This window comes from Tursiops truncatus, chromosome 6 (genome assembly GCF_011762595.2).
Source record: "Tursiops truncatus isolate mTurTru1 chromosome 6, mTurTru1.mat.Y, whole genome shotgun sequence".
Classification (NCBI taxonomy): domain Eukaryota; kingdom Metazoa; phylum Chordata; class Mammalia; order Artiodactyla; family Delphinidae; genus Tursiops; species Tursiops truncatus.
Window position 1 is genome coordinate 25,858,365 of NC_047039.1, and position 22,707 is coordinate 25,881,071.

General features: G+C 37.3%; 1 protein-coding gene across 4 annotated transcripts in view; it reads left to right on the forward strand.

Moving 5' to 3' along the window:
* CENPP (centromere protein P) overlaps nucleotides 1-22,707 on the forward strand; it is a 234,678-nt gene that overhangs the window by 15,670 nt on the left and 196,301 nt on the right. For all 4 annotated transcript variants that reach the window (XM_033857781.2, XM_019940471.3, XM_033857783.2 and 1 more), the window contains exons 2-4: nucleotides 2,266-2,447; nucleotides 4,998-5,086; nucleotides 21,307-21,395. In XM_033857781.2, the coding sequence (XP_033713672.1) occupies nucleotides 2,266-2,447; nucleotides 4,998-5,086; nucleotides 21,307-21,395 (360 nt within the window). The remainder of the gene's footprint in view (nucleotides 1-2,265; nucleotides 2,448-4,997; nucleotides 5,087-21,306; nucleotides 21,396-22,707) is intronic.

Genomic DNA, 22,707 nt, shown 5'->3' on the forward strand with positions numbered 1-22,707 from the left:
TGCCCACTCTTGCTCCCCTAAGCTGTGTGCAGGTGGCTCCAAGAACGTGTGCACAGCTGCTTGCCATGTTGTTGGAGGGGGCATGGGTAGCTACTACTGTGCTAAGAGCTGAAATTGCCCACGATTTACTGTAACGTACGTTTAAGCCTTCTCCATGAAGTTGCAAGCCTTCAGCAGTCTCCAGAGTTCCAAAAAAGTTATATCAGACAGATTCCGCCACTGCAATTGCTTCCTAGTTGGGGAGATAGGTTCCTGGTGCTTCCTACTCCACCATCTTCATAGAATCCTAGATCATTGAGTTTTAAACTCAAGTCTTGTGTAGATTTGCTTTTAAAGAAAAAAATCTTCTTGTGAACATCTAATTTTGGGCAAAAAAAAATATGCTACTAAGACAAATTTGCAAATAATAAATAAAACTACAAAACCATAAAACCCATATCCCCAATTCATTCAGAATAGCATCATTAATTGTAATGGACCAGTGATGTTTTGCTCAAAGTAAATTACTGCTATGAATGAGAATATACAGGTTATCTTTTTATTTTGTGGTAATATATACATAACATAAAACTTACCATTTTAACCCTTTTAAAGTATATAGTTTAGTTCACATTGTTGTGCAACCATCACATCATTATCCATCTCTAAAATGATTTCATTGTCCCACAGAGAAACTTTGTACCCAGTAAACAATAACTCCCCATTTTTCCATTTCTCAGCCACAAGTTCTTTCTTGAGTTCTGCATATCTGTCCTTTAGTGTGATTACTTAGTTCTCTTATCAGTTTGCTCTGTTGGAAATACCTTGAAATTTTCATCCGTAGTTTGCTCTGTCATTGTTTAGTATTCACTTGGAAGGAACTCATTTATATAAAGATTATCTCTGTTCTTTTGTTCATTAGCTTTATCTATTTAATTTTCAAAAAGCAAATACAAAAGAGCATGTTGTAGTCTCTCAGATGACATAGAATATACTTATAGTGATATTTTAAATTAGCATTAAAACAAAGTTTAAAAAATTTCTACAGGCTTTATACAAGTTTTGAAATATGAGTGTGAAGATACAGTTAGGTTATTCTTTATAGACATGGTATATGGTCATAAGAACATAGGCTAATGTAGTGGAATTAGAAAAGGAGGGATAGCTATGCGGGGGGGCAGAAAAGATGACCTCAGATCCAGATGTGAGAGGAGTAATAGAGCAAGGGTGACCCTCAAGAAATGGAACCTGCTATAGCAGGGGACAGATTTTATCATTAACAAGAGTAGGGAAATTTGAAGGAAAAACTAATTTGAAGAAGAAAACATTTGATGCTTTATCAAGTTAAATCTACCTTGCAGGAAGAAGAGATGATTAAAGGTGTGTTTTAGGAGTTACTGGCATAAAAGAGCTGAGATTAATCACCAGATATTCTTCTGGAATGAGAGAATGCATATTCAGAAGAGCAGAGGCAAGAGTATTAGGGTTTTCTTCTAACACGGGAGACAAAAAGCAGGGACAGTGGAAGACCCAAGATATAAAATGAGAATCAGGATAATCATGCCCCAGAAGGAAAGGAAACCATGTTTAAGATACTGGAAGTCAGCAGTGTAGAATGTGGCTGATAGCATGATGGCAATAAAGGATTACAAAAAATAAAATATCATTTAATGCGATTATTTGCTGAAATTTTACTTTTTCAAGGAAAACAGAGCTATGTTTTCAGTGCAGAATATCTGATTACAGTGTTGTTTAGAGATTATGCTATTCGTTATTTGTTTGGAATTTTTACCTCTATACTCTTCAATTTCGCAAGAATCTCTTTCTGAGTATAAAATGCTTTGTGATACTTCACTTGTTTTAGAAGTTGAAGCTAGATGATTTATTTTGTCTTTAGGTTCATCATATCTTTTAAAATAGTTTGAGGCATCTTGGGATATCAGACATTTAGGTTGGAACACTTTAAATATTCCAGCCTAAACAGACATTTTAATTTTACAAAGTACTCCTGTTACAATTTATTTTATATCTGTTTCTAATATGTAGGAAAATGGTATTATAACTTGGTTAGGTTTGTTTTATATTGAGATTAATGATTGCAGTGTTAGTAGCCACATTGGTTTTAAGAAAAATCTTACTGGCTTTAAGAAAAATCTTACTAGTTTCAATGGGAAGAGAGTAAGAAGGATAAAATGGGAATGGTTTGAAGAAATTTATAAATACTAGTTGAAACACTTATTAGTGGTTTCTTAATTGAAGTAATTATTTGTGGTATTTGCTTTTTAGAAAATCATTTCGAGAAACATACCAAGCAGATTCTGAAGGATGGGAATTGTCAAAAGATCTGAGAAGTCATCTTGGACATTTAGAATCAGAAATTCAGTTTCTAAGTACGCTTACTGGCATCAGTATAAGACATTACTCCAAGAAGACAGAGGACCTAACGAGCACTGAGATGACAGAAAAGAGTAAGCATTAGTTTCTTTCTTTCTTTTTTTTTTTTTGGCTGCACTGTGTGGCATCTTAGTTTCCCGACCAGGGATTGAATCTGGGCCCATGGCAGTGTAAGTGCTGAGTCTTAACCATTACGCATCCAGGGAATTTCCAGAGTAAGCATTCATTTTAATCTAGAAGTGGTACTGAAGTTTACCTTATTATACATAGGAAATTGGTTGCCTTATCACTGAATTAAAATTCTGCAAGATAATGATTTGAATGTGTGGTTGTGGTAAACTTGTTTTGTCAAGTGTCTATTCAATATCACAGTGTGTGTAATACTCTTAAAAGCTGCCTGAGGTAGATATTAAAGAAGACACAGTCTGTCATTATGTAACTTAACAGTCAAGTAACAGCCATAAGCGACTTTAAGAACAGTAGCAGCATTAATTTGTAAATCTTAGCTGTTGTTCACTACTGACATGAGAGCTGTGTCATCTGTGGTGCTCTGCTGCTATTGAGCATGGCCTTGTGGCCAAGATAAGTATTTCAAGAACTGGACCATTTGGCAGAGGAGGGTTTCTGGTCCCAATGACTTACGTTTTATTACCAAGGATCTGTGATGCACTAGCAAGTAAGGGGAAGCTAATTCAGCTGTGCGATTGGATGTTGGGAACTTGGTTTAGAAGAAGGAATCACTTTAGGAAATGCTTCCTGATTTTTCCACCAAAATAACCCTCATGACCAGGGAGAGGAAGAGTGACCCTCAGAAGGTGGTGGGCAGCTCACCTCAGTGAAACTTTCAATTACATGTAGAAATGAAATTTAGACACTTCAGGTACTTGAAAGGAATAGGTGGAATACAGAGAATATGGAGAGTGAGATTTTACTGTACAAAAGTCTCACTCTTTCTTTTTGAGCCCCAGGTTTACCCCATCTGTAGAGGTACTTGGTGGTGCCCATTCAGAATGCCTTTGAATGGGCTTGATTCTGAGCTTTCCGCATTGCTGGCTTAGGTTTTAATTTTCCTGGATCTGCCAGGTTAGTTCCACTTTTTTATGTAATATCTAGCTTATCCATCTGATTTTCAGCTTCTAAAATTAGGTTACTCTCATCTTTTTCTCTTTATCCTTGTAAAATTGTGCCCTTCTGGGGGAAGGGGCAATATAGGGGTAGATTAAGAGGTACAGACTATTAGATATAAAACAAGCTACGAGGATATATTATACAACATGGGGAATATAGCCAATATTTTATAATAACTGGAAATGGACTATAACCTTTAAAAATTGTGAATAACTATATTGTCCATGTGTAATGTATGTGTATTGTACAGCAACTATACTTCAGTTTTTAAAAAAAGAGAATTGTGGGGACTTCCCTGGTGGCGCATTGGTTAAGAATCTGCTTGCCAGTGCATGGAACATGGGTTCGAGCCCTGGTCCCGGAAGATCCCACATGCCGTGGAGCAGCTAAGTCCATGTGCCACAACTACTGAGCCTGTGCTTTAGAGCCCACGAGCCACAACTACTGAGCCCGCATGCCACAACTACTGAAGCCCACTCGCCTAGAGCCCGCATGCCTCAACTACTGAGCCCATGTGCCGCAACTACTGAAGCCCGCGCGTTCTAGCACTCACATGCCGCAACTACTGAGCCTGCGTGGTGCGACTACTGGAGCCTGCATGCCTAGAGCCCATGAACCGCAACAAGAGAAGCCACCACAATGAGAAGCCCTCGCACTGCAACGAAGAGTAGCCCCCACTCACCACAACTGTAGAAAGCCCATGCGCAGCAACAAAGACCCAACGCAGCCAAAAATAAATAAAATTAAAAGAAAAAAAGAAGCTCTATCAATTTCTTTTTAAAAAAACTAAATAAAAATTAAAAAAAGAGAATTGTGCTCATTTAAAAATACCTTCATTAGCAAAAGTAGATGGTAATAAAGTCAGAATAATGGTTCTCTCTTGAGGGGGACATAGTGTATAGCCTGGAAAGGGCATGAGGGAACGTTATGGGGTACTTTAAACTTTCTGTATCTTGATCTTAGTGGTGGTTACATGGGAAACACGTGTAAATATATACATATATATATATATGTGTATATATATATACACATATATATATATCATGATGTATACTTAAGAATAGGGCATTTTATGCATTTGAGTATTCATGTTATACCTAAAAAAATACTTTTGCTGTCATTTTAGTAAAGTTTTGAGAGTTAACTGAGGTAAATACATGGATTTAATTTATTGTCTAACTAGGTCTAGATAATGTTGAAAAAATGAAAAATATCTAACAGTTATCATGATTCAAGTTTGTCTAGGGTCATACTAACATATTTCTGTTTCTTACCTTAATCTTTGGTATAATCAATAACTAGAAAGTACAAGTTGTCTTTAGTCTTATTTTGCAAAGGCCATCAATTTGGTGCACATTCTTCCAGGTATTTTCGATGCAAATACACTCTCACACACATACCCACGTATATTATAGGTATCCACACAAAATTAAATAATAGATATTTAAAGGAAATTGTTATTTTCAAACAAAAATATTTATTTTTATGATTTACAGGTATAAAGAAAGTTCTGCAGAGACACAGATTATCAGGAAATTGCCACATGATTACGTTTCAACTTGAATTTCAACTTCTGGAAATCCAGGTAAATTAAGAATACATGTGGTAGATAACACAGATTCTGCTGCTATGAAATAAAAACTCCCACACCCCAGTCTTCAGCAGTGGCTGAGTTGAGGAGACGTTCTTGAGCTAGGGCCCCCTCGTAGCACATTTGTGCAAAGTGGTACCATTAAAAATAAATTTTAAGTATGAATACCCCAGCAACTGCGTGCAGTAGGATTGTTGCTGAGAGCATAGTGCTTTATTGGAGGGCAGTTAGTAAGATATTCCTGGGCTTCCAGTGCAAGGCCCGAGGTCATGGAAACAGTCTTGGATGCCCTCAGTCATCAGCTGATATCTCAGTCATCTATTATCTATTAGTTATCTATTGCTGCTTAACATTTTCTCCCAAGTTTAACAGCTTAAACCAACAAAACACATTTATTATCTCACCATTTTCTGTGGTTCAGGTATTTGGGAGCAGCACAGTTGGTGTTCTTGCTCAGGGCCTCTCCTATAGTTGTGGCCATGTGGGATCACTACAATCTGAAGACTGCTCAGGGCTGGAGGGTTAGACTTCAAGGTGGTTCACGGTTATGCCAGCAAGTTATACAGGATTGCTGAGACACAACATAGGAGGAAGATACTCTTGGTAGGATTTTCACATAAAATCAGAAAGCAGACAGAATATTAATGTGCAGCCCCTGGCCAGGATAGGGCAGAACAAGACTCAGACATCTTCAAAGTCTGGCTCCAAGAAGAATGGGATCCAGGCATAATTTTGAGAAATGATCAATCCTGGGCACATGCTTTGATAGCAGAAGGCAATTTCAACCCGTTGGTTTTATGAGTTTGGGCCTACAGGGAGTATGTGTAGAGGAGAGGAATAGGGAAGGGCAGGCACACTGCCTTGGCCTCAGTTCGTCAGATAACTAAAGTGGATGTAGATCAGTTGTCACAACCAAGTCATAGGGATCTGCTGCTTGCTTGCATTCACAGTCATGTGCCTGGGTTCCTCATGCTTATCCTCAGCCACAGAAACAGCCTCAAGTTGTCCCTTTTTGTATGCAACGGGAGTTGATGTCACATATCAGAAACTGTCCCCAACTAGTCAAGAGTAACTGGGTCCAGGTATCTGGGCCAGAGGTTTTGCTTCTTGAGAACTCTTTGCAGTCTATGTCCGTGGTTGTCACCACAGACCCCGGCAGGCTGAGAACTGACTGAGGGATATCTAGGCCTCTCATCTGATGGCAGAGTTTCCAGCTTGCTCCCACCTCAGAGTATCCCCGTTTAGTCTGTCAAAGTGACCAAGAACATCCACATCCAACCGGATGCCAAAGCCGGTTGAGTAGGATGTCATGGACATGGGTGATGAGTGTCCCTAGGGAAGGTAAACTGATCCCAGGTTGGCACCAGGCCTTAGAGCCATGCAGAGTCACCAAGATGATATTGTAGTTCTGTATGACCTCAAACATCATCTGCTGAAGACTAAAACAGAATATGGACCCAAATGGGTTGATCTCGTTTAGGATGAAAAGCCCATGCCAGGACTCCAGACTTCTCCTTTGTGTGGCCCAGAAATTCCTGGATGTTGTCTCGTTGCATAAGGCTGCATAGTTGGACAACTGCCTTTTCTTTCTTTATGGCTAATGTGATCCTAAGCTCAGAGTGGTGAGATACCAAATGCTTACCTGCATTCTGCCCTCCATTAATGGCCAGGCCTATAATCTGTGTCGGGTTGGCAGAGTCAGAGGTTTGAGGTCTAGTTCCATGTCTGAGAACATCTGCACTATCAGTGTATACATTGTCCAGGAAACTGCTCAGGGTCATCCTAGTAGCCTTGGGGTCCTACAGGCTTTTTCTGCTGTTGGCATTCACCTTTTTTATAGTTACTTCCTGACTTATCTGGAGAGAAGTTAGACTGCTAGCAAAATTAGGCTTATCCTTGGGAGGATGTCCACAAGTCCAACAGAGAAAAGAAAGACCATCCTCTGAAGTTGAGGTGAACGAGCTGCTCAGTGGAGCTATACATTCCAGGATAGGTTGTGGCCAGATTGATTAGTGTGCTCATTAGTGGGAATTTGGCCTGAGAGATAAAATAGCCTGGAATATTTTAATTTCATTTTGTTGAAGTTCCATACTCTGGTCACCTTAAGCCTCTGAAGAAAAGCATCAAGTGGTAATTTGATCACATCATGAGTTAGATCAAGGATGAGGTTTCAGTTTGGGGGCATTTTTTATAATGCGACGTGCTTCTTAAGAATGGCTATTACCTGACCAGAGGCATTCCCAGCATGAACTGGCACTGGGCCCCTGCAGCTCCCATAGTAGCTTAGCTTGATGGTCCTGGGTGGCCACCATGAAGCCACATAGACAGGACCAGAGCCATGTGGGCCCTACCATACAGGACCTGCTACCCCTGCTGTAGTGGCTATGCTCCCTACCTCCTACCAGGCAGTAGTGGCACCAGCCCAGACCTCACCTTTTAAGCTAATATTCTGATCCTCATACCACCAAAGCATGATTGAAAACTTTGTAACCATTTAGTATTGGCCTAAAGTTATACTGTTAGCTCACATGTTGAATGAATTAGAATTAGTTGAGCTGCACATAACAGAAAACTTAAAAATAAGGAAGGTTCAAAGTACTAGTTTATTTCTCTGTTGCTTAAACAAAATTGCAGGATATGTTTTCAAGGGCTAGTATGGTGGTTTCATGATCATCAGGCTCTGCCATCACCCATGTGACTTCCAAATCATAGTGCAGTTATCACTTTAGCATTTCAGACATCGGGAAAGGGCTGGGCAAACCAGGGCTCACCTTTTCCATTGAAGGACACTTCTCAGAAGTTGTAACACCCATCGTTTTCACCTACATTCTAATGGCCAATAAATTAGTGCAAGGGAGGCTGGAAATTTAGCCTTCATTATGCATGGCCATGTAGCCAGTGAAAAAATCGGAGCAAGAAAGAAGTACAAATATTGGGGACTACCAGCAGTTTCTGTCCCACATGCTTTAGGGGATGCAGGAAAAAAATATATAAGGAGAGGAACAATTTATATATTCTTTGAAAGACATAGAACACAGTAATTGCTGAATCTCTAAAGGGACATAAGTTGTCATTATATACATTTCAAAGTATGTAGATGCTTTTCAACTGCTTGGTTTTACCTAATTTGCTACAAAAAGAGCATGCTGTCCCAGGCTATGTTAAGAACACTCCCTTTCTCTCTGCACCTTTCCAGTTTTATGATTTTTATTATTTATTGGTAAACCCTCAGATGTTCTAGACCTACTTGGGTAAGTATATTTTTAGAACTATATCTCTAATGGGATTGCCAGGTTAAAGGAGATTTACATGTAAATTCTGATTGATAGTACCAAACTGCCTTCTAAAATAATTTTACTGTTTTACGTGTTGAGCAGATTTTTATAGTTGAGACTGATAGAAAAAAAACAGTCATAGATAGCAACCTTCTGTGTTCTAAAACACTTTTTAAAACAAAATTTCCACTAGAGGGAGACATTTAACTATCAGAAAATTAAAAAGTAACCTAAACAATAAAATTATCTTACTTGTAGAATATTGTTATAATAAAATCATGATAGTACAATGTTAGAAACCAAAGTGACCTAAAATCATATTAATAGAATGCTGGGACCAAAAGTGACCTTATAGATTATCTAGGTCAACCCTCTTATAGGGAAATACACCCAGAATGTTTGAATGATTACCCATGTTGGCACAGCTATTATTGTCAGATGCAGTTGGAGCATATAACTCTTTTCCCCAGATTTACCCTCTGGTGTTGTTAGTGCTAATGTACTGTTTGTGAGGAGTTGCAAGAACATTATAATTAACATGTGTCAGCATTCACAGTCCATGCAGCATAATAAGTCAAATGGGTGGCAGTTTCTGGGGGAAGTGACAGTTGAGTATGTTTTCATAACTGCTCTCCCTGAAATGCAATGAAATGAAAAAAAGATTCAAAAATAGGGAAAATTTTAAATTAAAAGAATATTTGGTCCTGGCACAACTTCAACTACTGGGAGCTATAAAAAATAAAATTGGCAGCTTGGATAATCATAAAGGTTTGAGAGACAACCAAGAACTAGGGCAGGGTTGAACAGTAAGGTTCATCTACACAAGGCCAGCCCTTCAAGACTGGAGAGGTGACTGTTTCATGTAATGCATAGAAACCAACATAGATAATCAAGTAAAACGAAGAAACAGAGGAATATGTGTGAAACAAGAAAGAACAAGATTAAACCTCAGGAAAAATCCTTAACGAAACAGAGATAAGTAATTTACCTGATAAAGAGTTCAAAGTAATGGTCATAAAGATGCTAGCCAAACTCAGGAGAAGAATGGATGAACACACGGAGAACTTCAACAAAATATGGAAAATATAAGAAAGTTCCAAACAGAAGTCCCCAAGCTAAAGAGTACAATAACTGAACTGAAAAATACATTGGAGATTTTAATAGCAGACAGCATGAGACAGAAGAAAAGATCAGTGAACTCAAAGACAGGGCACAGGAACTCACCAAATCAAAGCAGCAAAAACGAAAAAGAATGAAAAAAAAGTGAAGATAGCTTAAGGGATTTATGGGACAACATGAAGTGTGCTAACATTCACATTACAAGGAGTTCCAGAAGGAGAAGAGAAAGGGTCTGAAAACATATTTGAAGAAGTAATGGTGGAAAACTTCCCTAAACTGTGAAAACAGTTCTCCAGATCCAGGAACCCCAGAGAGTTCCAAATAAGAGGAACCGCAAAAACCCCACACCGACACATTAAAATTAAAATACCAAAATTTGAAAACAAGGAGAGACTCTTAAAAGCAGCAAGAGAAAAACAATTGTTACGTACAAGGGAACACCCTAAAGACCTTAAGCAGATTTTTCTGGGGAAACTTTGCAGGTCAGATGAGAGTGGCATAAGTATTCAAAGGGCTGAAAGAAAAAAATTTCCAACCAAGAATTATCAACCTGGCAAAGTTATCATTCAGAATCGAAGAAGAGGTAAAAGAATTTTGCAGATAAGCAAAAGCTAAAGGAGTTCATCACCACTAAATCAGCCTTAAAAGAAATGTTAAAGGGATTTCTTTAAGCTGAAAAGAAACGGCACTAATTAGTAACAGGAAAACATGAAAGTATAAATCTCACTGGTAAATGTAAATATGTAGTATAGGTAGTGAATTCATCACTTATAAAGCTAATACATAGGTTAAAAGACAAAAATAGTAAAAACAACTAACTACAATAATTATTTAAGGGATATACATGATAAAAATATGTAAAATGTAAAATCAAGAACATAAAACATTGAGGGGGAGAGTAAACATGTAGAGCTTTGGAATGTGTTTAAGTTGTTATCAACTTAAAAGAGACTGTTGTAAATGTAAGTTGTTATTTGTAAGCCTCATGGTAACCATAAAGCCAAAACCTATAGTAGATACACAAAAGATAATGAGAAAGGAATATTAGCATACCTAAATGACTAAAGAAGGTCATTTAACCACAAAGGAAGAAAGCAAGAGAAGAACAGAGAAACTACAAAACCCTAGAAAATAATGAACAAAGTGGCATTAAGTACATACCTATCAATAATTACTTTAAATGTAAATGGACTAAATTCTCCCATCAAAAGAAATAGAGTAGATAAACAAATAAAAAACAAGACCCCTCTGTACACTGCCTACAAGAGACTCACTTCAGGTATAAGGACACACACAGACTGAAAGTGAAGGGGTAGAAAAATATATTCCATGCAAATGAAAACCAGAAGAAATCTGTGGTAGGTATACTTATATCAGACAAAATAAACTTTTAAAAAAGGCGATAATAAGGGACAGGAGGGCACTACATAATGATAAAGGGGTCAATTCAACAAGAGGATATAAGATTTATAAATATTTATGCACCCAGCAGAGGAGCACCTACATATATAAAGCAGATATTGACAGACCTAAAGGAGAAACTGACAGCAATATAATAATAATAGGGGACCTTAAATTGATCACACATCAATGGATAGATCATCCAGGGAGAAAATCAATAAGGAAACATTGACCTTAAAGAACACGTTAGACCAGGTTGACTTAACAGATGTATATAGAACATTCCTTCCAAAAGCAACAGCATACACATTCTTTTCAGGTATATATGGAACATTCTCCAGGATAGAACATATATTCTTTTTTTTTTTTTTTTGCGGTACGCGGGCCTCTCACTGTTGTGGCCTCTCCCATTGCTGCTGAGCACAGGCTCCGGACGCGCAGGCTCAGCAGCCATGGCTCACGGGCCCAGCCGCTCCGCGGCACGTGGGACCTTCCCAGACCGGGGCACGAACCCATGTCCCCTGCATCGGCAGGCGGACTCTCAACCACTGCACCACCAGGGAAGCCCCATATATTCTTATATGTTATAAGTCTTAAATATAAGAAGGTTGAAATGATGTCAAGCGTCTTTTCCAACCGCAGTGGTATGGCTAGAAATCAATTACAAGAAGAATACTGGAAATTTCACAAATATGTGGAGATTAAAAACATGCTACTGAACAACCAATGGGTCAAAAAACAAATGGAAGCAAAATAAAGAAATACCTTGAGGCTAATGAAAATGGAAATACAACATACCAAAACTTATGAACTACAGTAAAAGCAGTTCTGAAAGGGAAGACCATGGCAATATACGCCTATCTAAAGAAACAAGAAAAATCTCAAAACACTTAACTTGATACCTCAAGGAACTGAGGTATAAAGATAAAGAAGAACAAATGAAGCCGAAAGTTACCAGAAGGAAGGGAATAACATAGATCAGAGGGAATTCCCTGGTGTTCCAGTGGTTGGGACTCTGTGCTATCACTGCCGAGGGCCTGGGTTTGATCCCTGGTTGGGGAACTAAGATCCTGCAAGCCACTTGGTGGGGCCAAAAACAAACAAACAAAGCAAAGCAAACAAAAAAACCTATGAACATAAATCAGAACAGAAACAAATGAAATAGAGACTAAAAAGACGTTAGAAAAGATCAATGAAACTAAGAGCAGATTCTTTGAAAGGATAATCAAAATTGATAAATCTTTAGCTAGACTCACCAAGAAAAAAAAAAGACTCAAATAAAATCAGAAATGAAAGATGAGTCATTACAACTGCTACCACAGGAATACAAAGGATCATAAGAGACTACTGTGAACAATTATGCACCAACAAATGGATAAACTCCTAAAAGCAACCTTCCAAGACTGAATCAGGAAGAAATAGAAAATCTGAACAGGCCAGTTACTAATAGGGAGATTGAATCAGTAATTTAAAACCTCCCAACTAAAATCCAGGACCAGATGGCTTCACTGATGACTGCTACCAAACATATAAAGAGGAATTAATACCAGTGCATCTCAAACTCTTCCAAAAAGAGGAGGAACACTTCTGAACTTACTTTAGAAAGCTAACTTACTCTGATACCCCAAATAGACAAGGGCACAGAAAAGAAAATTATAAGCCAATATCCCTGGTGAACATAGATGTAAAAATCTTCAACAAAATATTAGCAAACTAAATTCAGCAATACATTAAAAGGATCATTCACAATGATCAAGTGGAACTTATTCCAGGGATGCAAGGATGGTTCAACATTTGCAAATCAATCGATGTGCTACACCACATGAACAAAAAAGAAGGATAAAACATCATATGATTATCTCAATAAATGCAGAAAAAGCATTTGATAAAATTCAGCAACAATTTATGGTAATAACTTCAACAAAGTGGGTATAGAAGAGCTTTTGCACAGAAAAGGAAACCATAAACAAGATGAAAAGACAACCCTCAGAATGGGAGAAAATATTTGCAACCAAAGCAACTGACAAAGGACTAACCTCCAAAATATACAAGCACCTCATGTAGCTCAATATCAAAAAAACAAACAACCCAATCCAAAAATGGGCAGAAGTCCTAAATAGACATTCCTCCAAAGAAGATATACAGATTGCCAACAAACACATGAAAGGTTGCTCAACATCACTAATTATAAGAGAAATGCAAATCAAAACTACCATGAGGTATCACCTCACACCGGTCAGAATGGCCATCATCAAAAAATCTACAAACAATAAATGCTGGAGAGGGTGTGGAGAAAAGGGAACCCTCTTGCACTGTTGGTGGGAATGTAAATCAATACACCCACTATGGAGAACAGTATGGAGGTTCCTTTAAAGACTAAAAATAGAACTACTGTATGACCCAGCAATCCCACTACTGTGTATATACCCTGAGAAAACCATAATTCCAAGAGAGACATGTACCACAATGTTCATTGCAGCACTGTTTACAATAGCCAGGACATGGAAGCAACCTAAATGTCCATTGACGGATGGACTATTACTCAGCCATAAAAAGAAACGAAACTGAGTTATTTGTAGTGAGGTGGGTGGACCTAGAGTCTGTCATACAGAGTGAAGTAAGTCAGAAAGAGAAAAATACCGTATGCTAACACATATATATGGAATCTAAAAAAAAAAAAAAAAAAAAGGTTCTGACGAACCTAGGGGCAGAACAGGAATAAAGACTCAGACATAGAGAATGGACTTGAGGACATGGGGAGGGAGAAGGGTAAGTTGGGACGAAGTGAGAGAGTGGCACTGACATATATACACTACCAAATGTAAAACAGATAGCTAGTGGGAAGCAGCCGCATAGCACAGGGAGATCAGCTTGATGCTTTGTGACCACCTAGAGGGGTGGGATAGGGAGGGTGGGAGGGAGACACAAGAGGGAGGGGATATGGGGATATATGTATATGTATAGCTGATTCACTTTGCTATACAGCAGGAACTAACACAACATTGTAAAGCAATTATACTCCAATAAAGATGTTTAAAAAATTAAAATAAATAAATAAACTAGATAGCTAGTGGGAAGCAGCCACATAGCACAGGGAGATCAGCTCCATGCCTTGAGACCACCTAGAGGGGTGGGATAGGGAGGGTGGGAGGGAGATGCAAGAGGGAGGAGATATGAGGTTATATGTATACGTATAGCTGATTCACTTTGTTATACAGCAGAAACTAACACAACATTGTAAAACAATTATACTCCAATAAAGATGTTAGAAAAAGATAAAAGTTATTATAAAATGTTTAAAAAAGTGGGTATGGAGGGAATATACCTCAAAATAATAAAGGACATGTATGATGAGCTCATATCTAACTTCATACTCAATAGTGAAAAGCTGAAAGCTTTTCCTGTAATATCTAGAATAAGACAAAGGATGCCCTCTCTTACCGTGTTTATCCAACACAGTATTGGAAGTTTTAGCCAGATCAGTTAGATTAAAAAAAAGAAATAAAAGGCATCCAAATTGGAAAGAAAGAAGTCATACTGTCACTATTCATAGATGACATGTTATTATTTATAGAAAACCCTAAAGGCTCCACCAAAAAAAAAAAGAAAGAACCAGAAAAACTATTAGAACAAATGAACTAATTCAGTTAAGTTGTAGAATACAAAATCAATAAATCTGTTGCATTTCTATACCCTAATAATGAACTATCAGAGAAATTAAGAAAACAATTTCATTTACAATAGCATCAAAAAGAATAAAATACCTACAAATAAGTTTAACCAAGGAGGTGAAAGGGCTGTGCACTGAAAAGTCTGACATTGATGAAAGAAGTTTATAACACAAATAAGTAGAAAGATACTCCATGCTCATAGATAGGAAGAATTAATATTGTTAAAATGTCCATACTGATGAAAGTTATCTACAGATTCAGTGCAATCCCTACCAAAATTCCAACGATGTTTTTCACAGAAATAGAAGAAACTCTTAAAATTTGTTTGGAACCACAAAAGATCCCAAATAGCCAACGCAATCTTTTTTTTATTAAATAAATTTATTTATTTATTTTTGGCTGCATTGGGTCTTCGTTGCTGCATGCGGGCTTTCTCTAGTTGCGGTGAGCAGGGGCTACTCTTCGTTGTGGTGTGCAGTCTTCTTATTGCGGTGGCTTCTCTTGTTGTGGAGCATGGGCTCTAGGCGTGCGGGCTTCAGTAGTTGTGGCTTGCGGTCTCTAGAGAGAAGGCTCAGTAGTTGTAGCGCATGGGCTTAGTTGCTCCACGGCATGTTGGATATTCCTGGACCAGGGATTGAACTCGTGTCCCCTGCATTGGCAGGCGGATTCGTTTTTTTTTTTAATTTTATAAATTTATTTATTTATTTATTTTTGGCTGCGTTGGGTCTTTGTTGCTGTGTGCAGACTTTCTCTAGTTGTGGCGAGCAGGGGCTACTCTTTGTTGTGGTGCGCAGGCTTCTCATTGCGGTGGCTTCTCTTGTTGCAGAGCACAGGCTCTAGGCGCACAGGCTTCAGTAGTTGTGGCATGCGGGCTCAGTAGTTGTGGCTTGCGGGCTCTAGAGCACAGACTCAGTAGCTGTGGTGCATGGGCTTATTTGCTCCGCGGCATGTGGGATCTTCCCGGACCAGGGCTCGAACCCGTGTCCCCTGCATTTGCAGGCGGTTTCTTAACCACTGTGCCATCAGGGAAGTCCCTGGCAGGCGGATTCTTAACCACTGTGCCACCAAGTCCCTCCTAAGCAATCTTGAGAAAGAAGAGTAAACCTGGAGCTATTACGCACCTTGATTTCAAACTACATTACAAAACTATAGTGGTCTAAACAATATTGTGTTGGCATAAAATGGATACATATGTCAATGGAACAGAATAGAGAACCGAAGAAATAAACCCATGCATATACGGTCAATTAATTTATGTCAAAATAGCCAAGATTATAGAAAGGGGAAAGGATAGTCTCTTCCATAAATGGTGTTGGGAAAACTGGATAGCCACATGCAAAAGGATGAAACTGGACCACTCTTACATCATACATAAAACCTAACTCAAAATGGATTAAAGATTTGAATGTAAGACCTGAGACCATAAGACTCCTAGAAAAAACATAGGTGGTAAGCCCCTTGACATCATTCTGGTGATGATTTTTTGGATTTGACACTAAAGGCAAAAATAAACAAGCAGCTACATGAACCTAAAAAGTTTCTGCACAGCAAAGGAAACCATCAACAAAATTACAAGGCTGAATGGGAGAAAATATTTGCAAGTCATGTCTGATAAGGTGTTAATATCCAAAACATGTAAAGAACTCATAAAACTCAATAGTGCAAAAAACAATCTGATTAAAAATGGGCAGAGGATTTGATTAGACATTTTTCCAGAGAAGACAAACAGAAGACCAGCAGGTACATGCAAAGGTGTTCAACATTACACTATTCATCAAGGAAATGTAAATCAAAACCACAATTAGCTATAACCTCACACTGGTTAGAATGTGTAATGTAAATAATACAAGAAATAACAGGTGTTGGTGAGGATGTAGGGAAATGGGAATTCTTGTGCACTGTTGGTTGCAATGTAAATTGGTGCAGCCACTATGGAAAACAATATGGAGGCTCCTCAGAAAGTTAAAATATAACTGTTACATGATCCAGCAATTCTTCTGGGTATTTTATTCAAAGGAAACAAAAACACTAACTCAAAAAGATACATGCACCCCCATGTTTATTGCAGCATTATTTACAATAACCAAGACAGGGAAACAAATTTAGTGTCCATCGATGGACGAATGGATAAAGAAAATGTGGTCTGTATATAAAATGGAATATTATTCAGCCATAAAATGAATGAAATCTTGCCATTGGTGACAACATGGATGGACCTTGAGGGCATTATGCTAAGTGAACTCAGACAGAGAAAGACAAGTACTGTATGATCTCACTTATATATGGAATCTAGGAAACAGCATAAACAAAAAGAAGAGCAAGCTTATAGATGTAGAGGATAGATTGGTGGTTGCCAGGGGAGGGGGTTGGGGGAAATGGGTGACGGTGGTCAAAAGGTACAGACCTCCAGTTAGAAAATAAATTAGTCATGGGGATCTAATGTACAGTATGGCAACTATAGTTAATAATACTTCATTGCATTTTTTAAAGTTGCTAAGAAAGTAAATCTTCAAATCATCACAAAGAAACAATTTTTGTAATTATGTGTGGTGTTGAATATTGACTGTGTGATCATTTCACAATATATACAAATATGTAATCATGATTTTGTACATCTGAAACTAATACAGTGTTATATGTCAATTATATCTCAAAAAATTTTTTTTAAAAAGAATACAATCCAAAAAAAAGAAAAAAGAATACAGTCCCATATCATAGTCTCCAGAGAAAATTTACCTGATGTGATGACATTCAAACCCAAATGAAAGAAAACACTGAAATCTGATGTAGGGTATTTTGTGAAATTACAGGACCCTTTTCTTGAATGTCTTTACCCCAAATCCTTAAGTTGTAGAGAAGAATGAGAAATGCGGGCTTAAATTGACTGTGGTAGAAAGGAATGTGCTGCTGAGACTCATGCAGGGTCTTTGAGGTCAGGTTGTTTACAAGGTCCTTCCCTTGTTTGCCAACTGGGGTGGGTTGACCTCGTTAGCAGTATGACTGGCAAGGAGAGAGATGGAGAAAAAATATATTGAAGAATTCACAACACACCAAAAATAAATGAATGAATGAATGAATAAAAAATGGAGGGGCCAGTAAATCATAGGCTTTATGCTGACAGGGTACTTTGCCTATTCTAATGGGTATAAGGCCAAAATCCAAAACACTTACACATACTCAAACAAAAGACAAGGCATTTCTCTGAGATTTTTTTTCTTTTCCCCTTTTTTTTGGTTATAACAGCTCTATTGAGATGTAGTTCACATACCATATAATTCATCCATTAAAAGTATACATTCAGCAGTTTTTAATTTATTCAGCTTTGTGCAACCATCACCACATCAATTTTAGAACTTTTTTAGCACCTCAAGGAGAAACCCCATGCTCTTTATCACCCCTCATTTGCCTTTCTTCTTCCCAGACCTGACTTATCTATCTTCTATCTCTATGGATTTGCCTATTCTTGGCATTTCATAGAAATGGACTCATATAATTTGTATGATTACAAATTTTTTGGCTGGTTTCTTTCACTTAGCACAATATTTTCAGGGTTCATTCATGTTGTAGCATATATCATTACTTCATTCTTTTTAAAATTTTTTTTTGGCTGCATCGTGAGGATCTATCACATTTTGTTTATTCATTTGTCAGCTGAGAAACATTTCGCTTGTTTTCACCTTTTGGCTGTTATGGATAACATTTCTGAAGATATTCATGTATAAGTTTTGAAGTGGACGTTATGTTTTCATTTTTCTTATATAAATCTAGGTAGAGAATTACTGGGTCAGATGGAAGTACCAGATTATGATTAGTATGTTGAGCATCTTTTCATAAGCTTATTGGCCATTTGTATATCATCTTTGGTGAAATGTCTGTTGAGATCCATTGCCCAGTTTTTAATTGGGTTATTTGTCTTTTCATTATTGAGTTGTAAGAATGTTCTGGAATTTGTTGTGTTTTTGTTTTGGTTTGGTTTGGTTTGGTTTTTTTTTTTGTGGTACGCGGGCCTCTCACTGTTGTGGCCTCTCCCATTGCGGAGCACAGGCTCCGGACGTGCAGGCTCTGCGGCCGTGGCTCACGGGCCCAGCCGCTCCACAGCATGTGGGATCTTCCCGGACCGGGGCACGAACCCGCGTCCCCTGCATCGGCAGGCGGACTCTCAACCACTGCGCCACCAGGGAAGCCCTGGAATTTTTTTTTGATGAGATATGGTGGTAGATGCCCACAAACAGTCTACTTTGACTACAGTTGCTCCTAACAATTCCCACTATATTCTTGAGCAGCGGAAAAAACTAAACAGTGATTATAAGCCATTAATATCCATTTCTCCAGCAGCTGAAAATACAGAAAGACAAGTCAGATATTACCCAGACAAATGGTAAACAGTCAAGCATTATCTACTCACTCTATATCCTTAGGAAATAGAAGAAATTGCTAGATCTACTCCTGTTAACAAAAAAGATCCACAGAGTACAGAACACAAAAATGGTGCAGAATTTGTTAGTCATCATTTAGAAACCTTGCCATGAAAGGAATTAGAAAATGTAGATAAATTCTCTTTGAAATAATTAATCCAGGAAATAAAAGAACATGCTATATTATAACTGCACTCTCAAATGAAAGCATTCAAAGAAAATTGCATAAGAGGGAAAGAGAGCTGGGAGAAAGAAAGGAAGAATAAAATGATTATAGTGCTGAAAAATAAATTAGAAATAGGAGTAGAATATGGAGGATAGGCTTGAGAAAAATCACCTACAAGTGCAATTGAAAAGAAGAAAAATCTGGAAGACAATGAAGATTCATATGATTTTTCCAAAAACAAGAAAAAATGAAAGAGAAATTATAGGTAAATATATAATAGAAGAAAATTTACTAGAGTAAAGGAGAAAACTTGGATTTTGCAGATCAAAGTATTTAACAGTTTATTTAACAATCCCCATTATTGAATATAGACTTGTTTTTGGCTTTTTGTAATAAGAAGCTGTTAGCCTTTGTCTTCATTTCTTTATGATATATTCATAGAATTCAAATTGCTGAGACAGAGAATATAAACATTTTAAGTTATGCATTGTCAAAACAATGTTATAGGTAAAAGTGTCATCTCATTGTGTTAATTTACATTTATCTTATTACTTGTCAGAGCAAACATTTTTTTTCCGTGTAACTTGTCTTTTACCTCTGAGTTTTTAGTGCATGTTATGTGCCTTTTTCTTTTAAGTTTTCATATCTCCTTGTCATTTTTATAGTACAAATTTTCCTGTTTATTTCTTTTCTTTTAGTTATAAAGCATTTTGTATCGATAGTTTGTGTTTTTATGTAATCATATTTGCTTTTTTGTTGTTATTGTTTGCTTAGAAAGTTCTTTCTTACTCAGTAATCAGTTACATGTCTATATTCCCTCCTAATACTTTATGGTTTCAGTGTTAACATTTAAGTAAGTAATTCACTTGGAGTTCATTTTGGTTTTTGGTATGGAGTGAGGATCTGATTTCACTCTTTTAAGAAGTAACCCATTTGCACAGCAAAGGAAACCATAAACAAAACAAAAAGACAACCCAGAGAATGGGAGAAAATATTTGCTAACGAACCGACTGACGAGGGATTAATCTCCAAAATGTACAAACAGCTCAAGCACCTCAATATCAAAAAACAAACAACCCAATCAAAAAATGGCCAGAAGATCTAAATAGACATTTCTCCAAAGACAACATACAGATGGCCAAGAGGCACATGAAAAGATGCTCAACGTCACTATTAGAGAAATGCAAATCAAAACTATTTAGATATCACCTCACATCAGTCAGAATGGCAATCATCAAAAAATCTACAAACAATAAATGCTGGAGAGGGTGTGGAGAAAAGGGAAACCTCCTACACTGTTGGTGGGAATATAAATTGGTACAACCATTATGGAGAACAGTTTGGAGGTTTCTTAAAAAACTAAAAATAGAGCTACCATATGATCCAACAATCCCACTCCTGGTTATATATCTGGAGGAAACCATAATTCAAAAAGATATATGTACCCCAGTGTTCATTGCAGCACTATTTACAATAGCCAGGACATGGAAGCAACCTAAATGTCCATCAGCAGAGGAATGGATAAAGATGTGGTATGTATATACAATGGAATATTACTCAGCCATAAAAAAAGAATGAAATAATGCCATTTGCAGCAACATGGATGGACCTAGAGATTGTCATACTAAGTGAAGTAAGTCAGAGAAAGGTAAATATCATATGATATTATTTATATGTGAAATCTAAAAAAATGGTACAAATGAACTTATTTACAAAACAGAAATAGAGTCACAGAAGTAAAAAACAAACTAACGGTCACTGGGGGTAAAGGGGAGGGGAGAGATAAATTGGGAGATTGGGACTGACATATACGGACTACTATATATAAAATAGATAACTAGTAAGGACATTTAGCACAGGGAACTCTACTCAATACTCTGTAATGACCTATATGGGAAAAGAATCTAAAAAAGAGTGCATATCTATATATGTATAACTGATTCACTTTGCTGTACACCTGAAACTAACACAACATTGTAAATCAACTACATTCCAATAAAAATTTTAAAAAAAAGTAACCCATATTTGCAGTACTTTTTCTTGGTTACTTTTTCCTATTACTTGGTGACATTTCATTTTGCATATTTTGAAAGTAGATTTGTCTCTTAATTTTATTTAAAAGTTGACTGTGCTTTGATACAAAAAAGTTTTTTTGTTCCTATTTTAGAATGAGGAGAGTTTATCTTCTGTTATTACTGACCTCAGCATAATAATGGAACCCACCGAATATTCAGAATTAAGTGAATTTGTGTCTAGGTAAGATATTTTACTTTTCTTTTCTTAGGAATTTCTTTCAGTTTACAATTTTAAGTTTACCTGTTCTTTTTTCTTGATAAGTAAATATCAAAATATCTCTGAAAGTATAACACCATTATTGTGGCTTATATTTAAGCCTATATTTTCTATGTCTCTCATTCACTCAATTAAAAGTTATTGTACATTCACCATGTACTAGGCATTAAAATAAAATGTAAGCAAAACCAGATATAATCCTTGATCCTCATGGAATTTATAGCCTAGAGTGAAGTTATATTAAATAATTGCAGAAATAAATCTAAAATTATCGTTGTGGCAAATGCTACAAATAAGAGTTGCACAGTGCTGTTGAAGCATGTATCAGGAATTTGACTTTCAGGGAGAACATAGAATAATTTCCTGAAACTTGAGCTGATATCTGAAAAATGAGCAGGCATACACTAACAAAAGAGGTCCTAGATAGGATAGCTTATACACAGGCATTGTGCTGGGGGGGAACAGGAGGCCGGAGTGTCTGGGAGAGGGCAAGAGCAGGGGAGAATGGTATAAGATGAGGTTAGCAACGTATGTAAGGTCCACACTATGGATTTTGGTATAAGGAGTTTGACCATAGTCAAACTATGTGTGACGTAGTGTGACATCCTAGAAAGAATTATTTTTGATGTTGCAGGGAGAAGGGATTTAAGGGGTGCAAAATTGGATACAGGAGGGTCAGTGACTAGCCTATAAAACAGTTCAGGGAAACAGAAGTTTGTAGTTTGGACTAGAATAATGGTGGTTGAGATAGAGGGCTGAATGGATTTGGGGGATATTTAGGAAGTACAATTGAATAGGCATGGTGTTGGTTAAATAAGAGGAGTCAGGAGTCACTGACAGGTGCTAACTCCTTGGTGATGGTGATTGCATTTGTTGAGATAGGAAAAGTTGGAAGAAGACCATGTCAGATGAGTTGGTGACTTCAGTTTGGACATGTTGAACTTAAGTGCCTTTGAAGCACTGAAGTAAAAATAAGAAGTAGGAAGCTGAGAAGAGGTGTAGGTAGGAGATATAAACACTGGGGTTATCTGCCAGTGGGTAAAGTTAAAACTTTGAGCAGGAATGAGACTGCCTATGGAGAGAATATAGAGTGAAAATAGGAAAAAGACTGCCACTGAACCTTGAGGAATTCTAAAATGTCCTGCTGAATAGAATTAAAGGATAATGCAAAGAAATTAGAAAACTGAGAGATGGGAGGAAAACCAGGACTGTGTTGTTGACCATTGACAATTGTATTGACACTTTCTTTCACAGTTTGCTTTCTTTAAAGCAATCC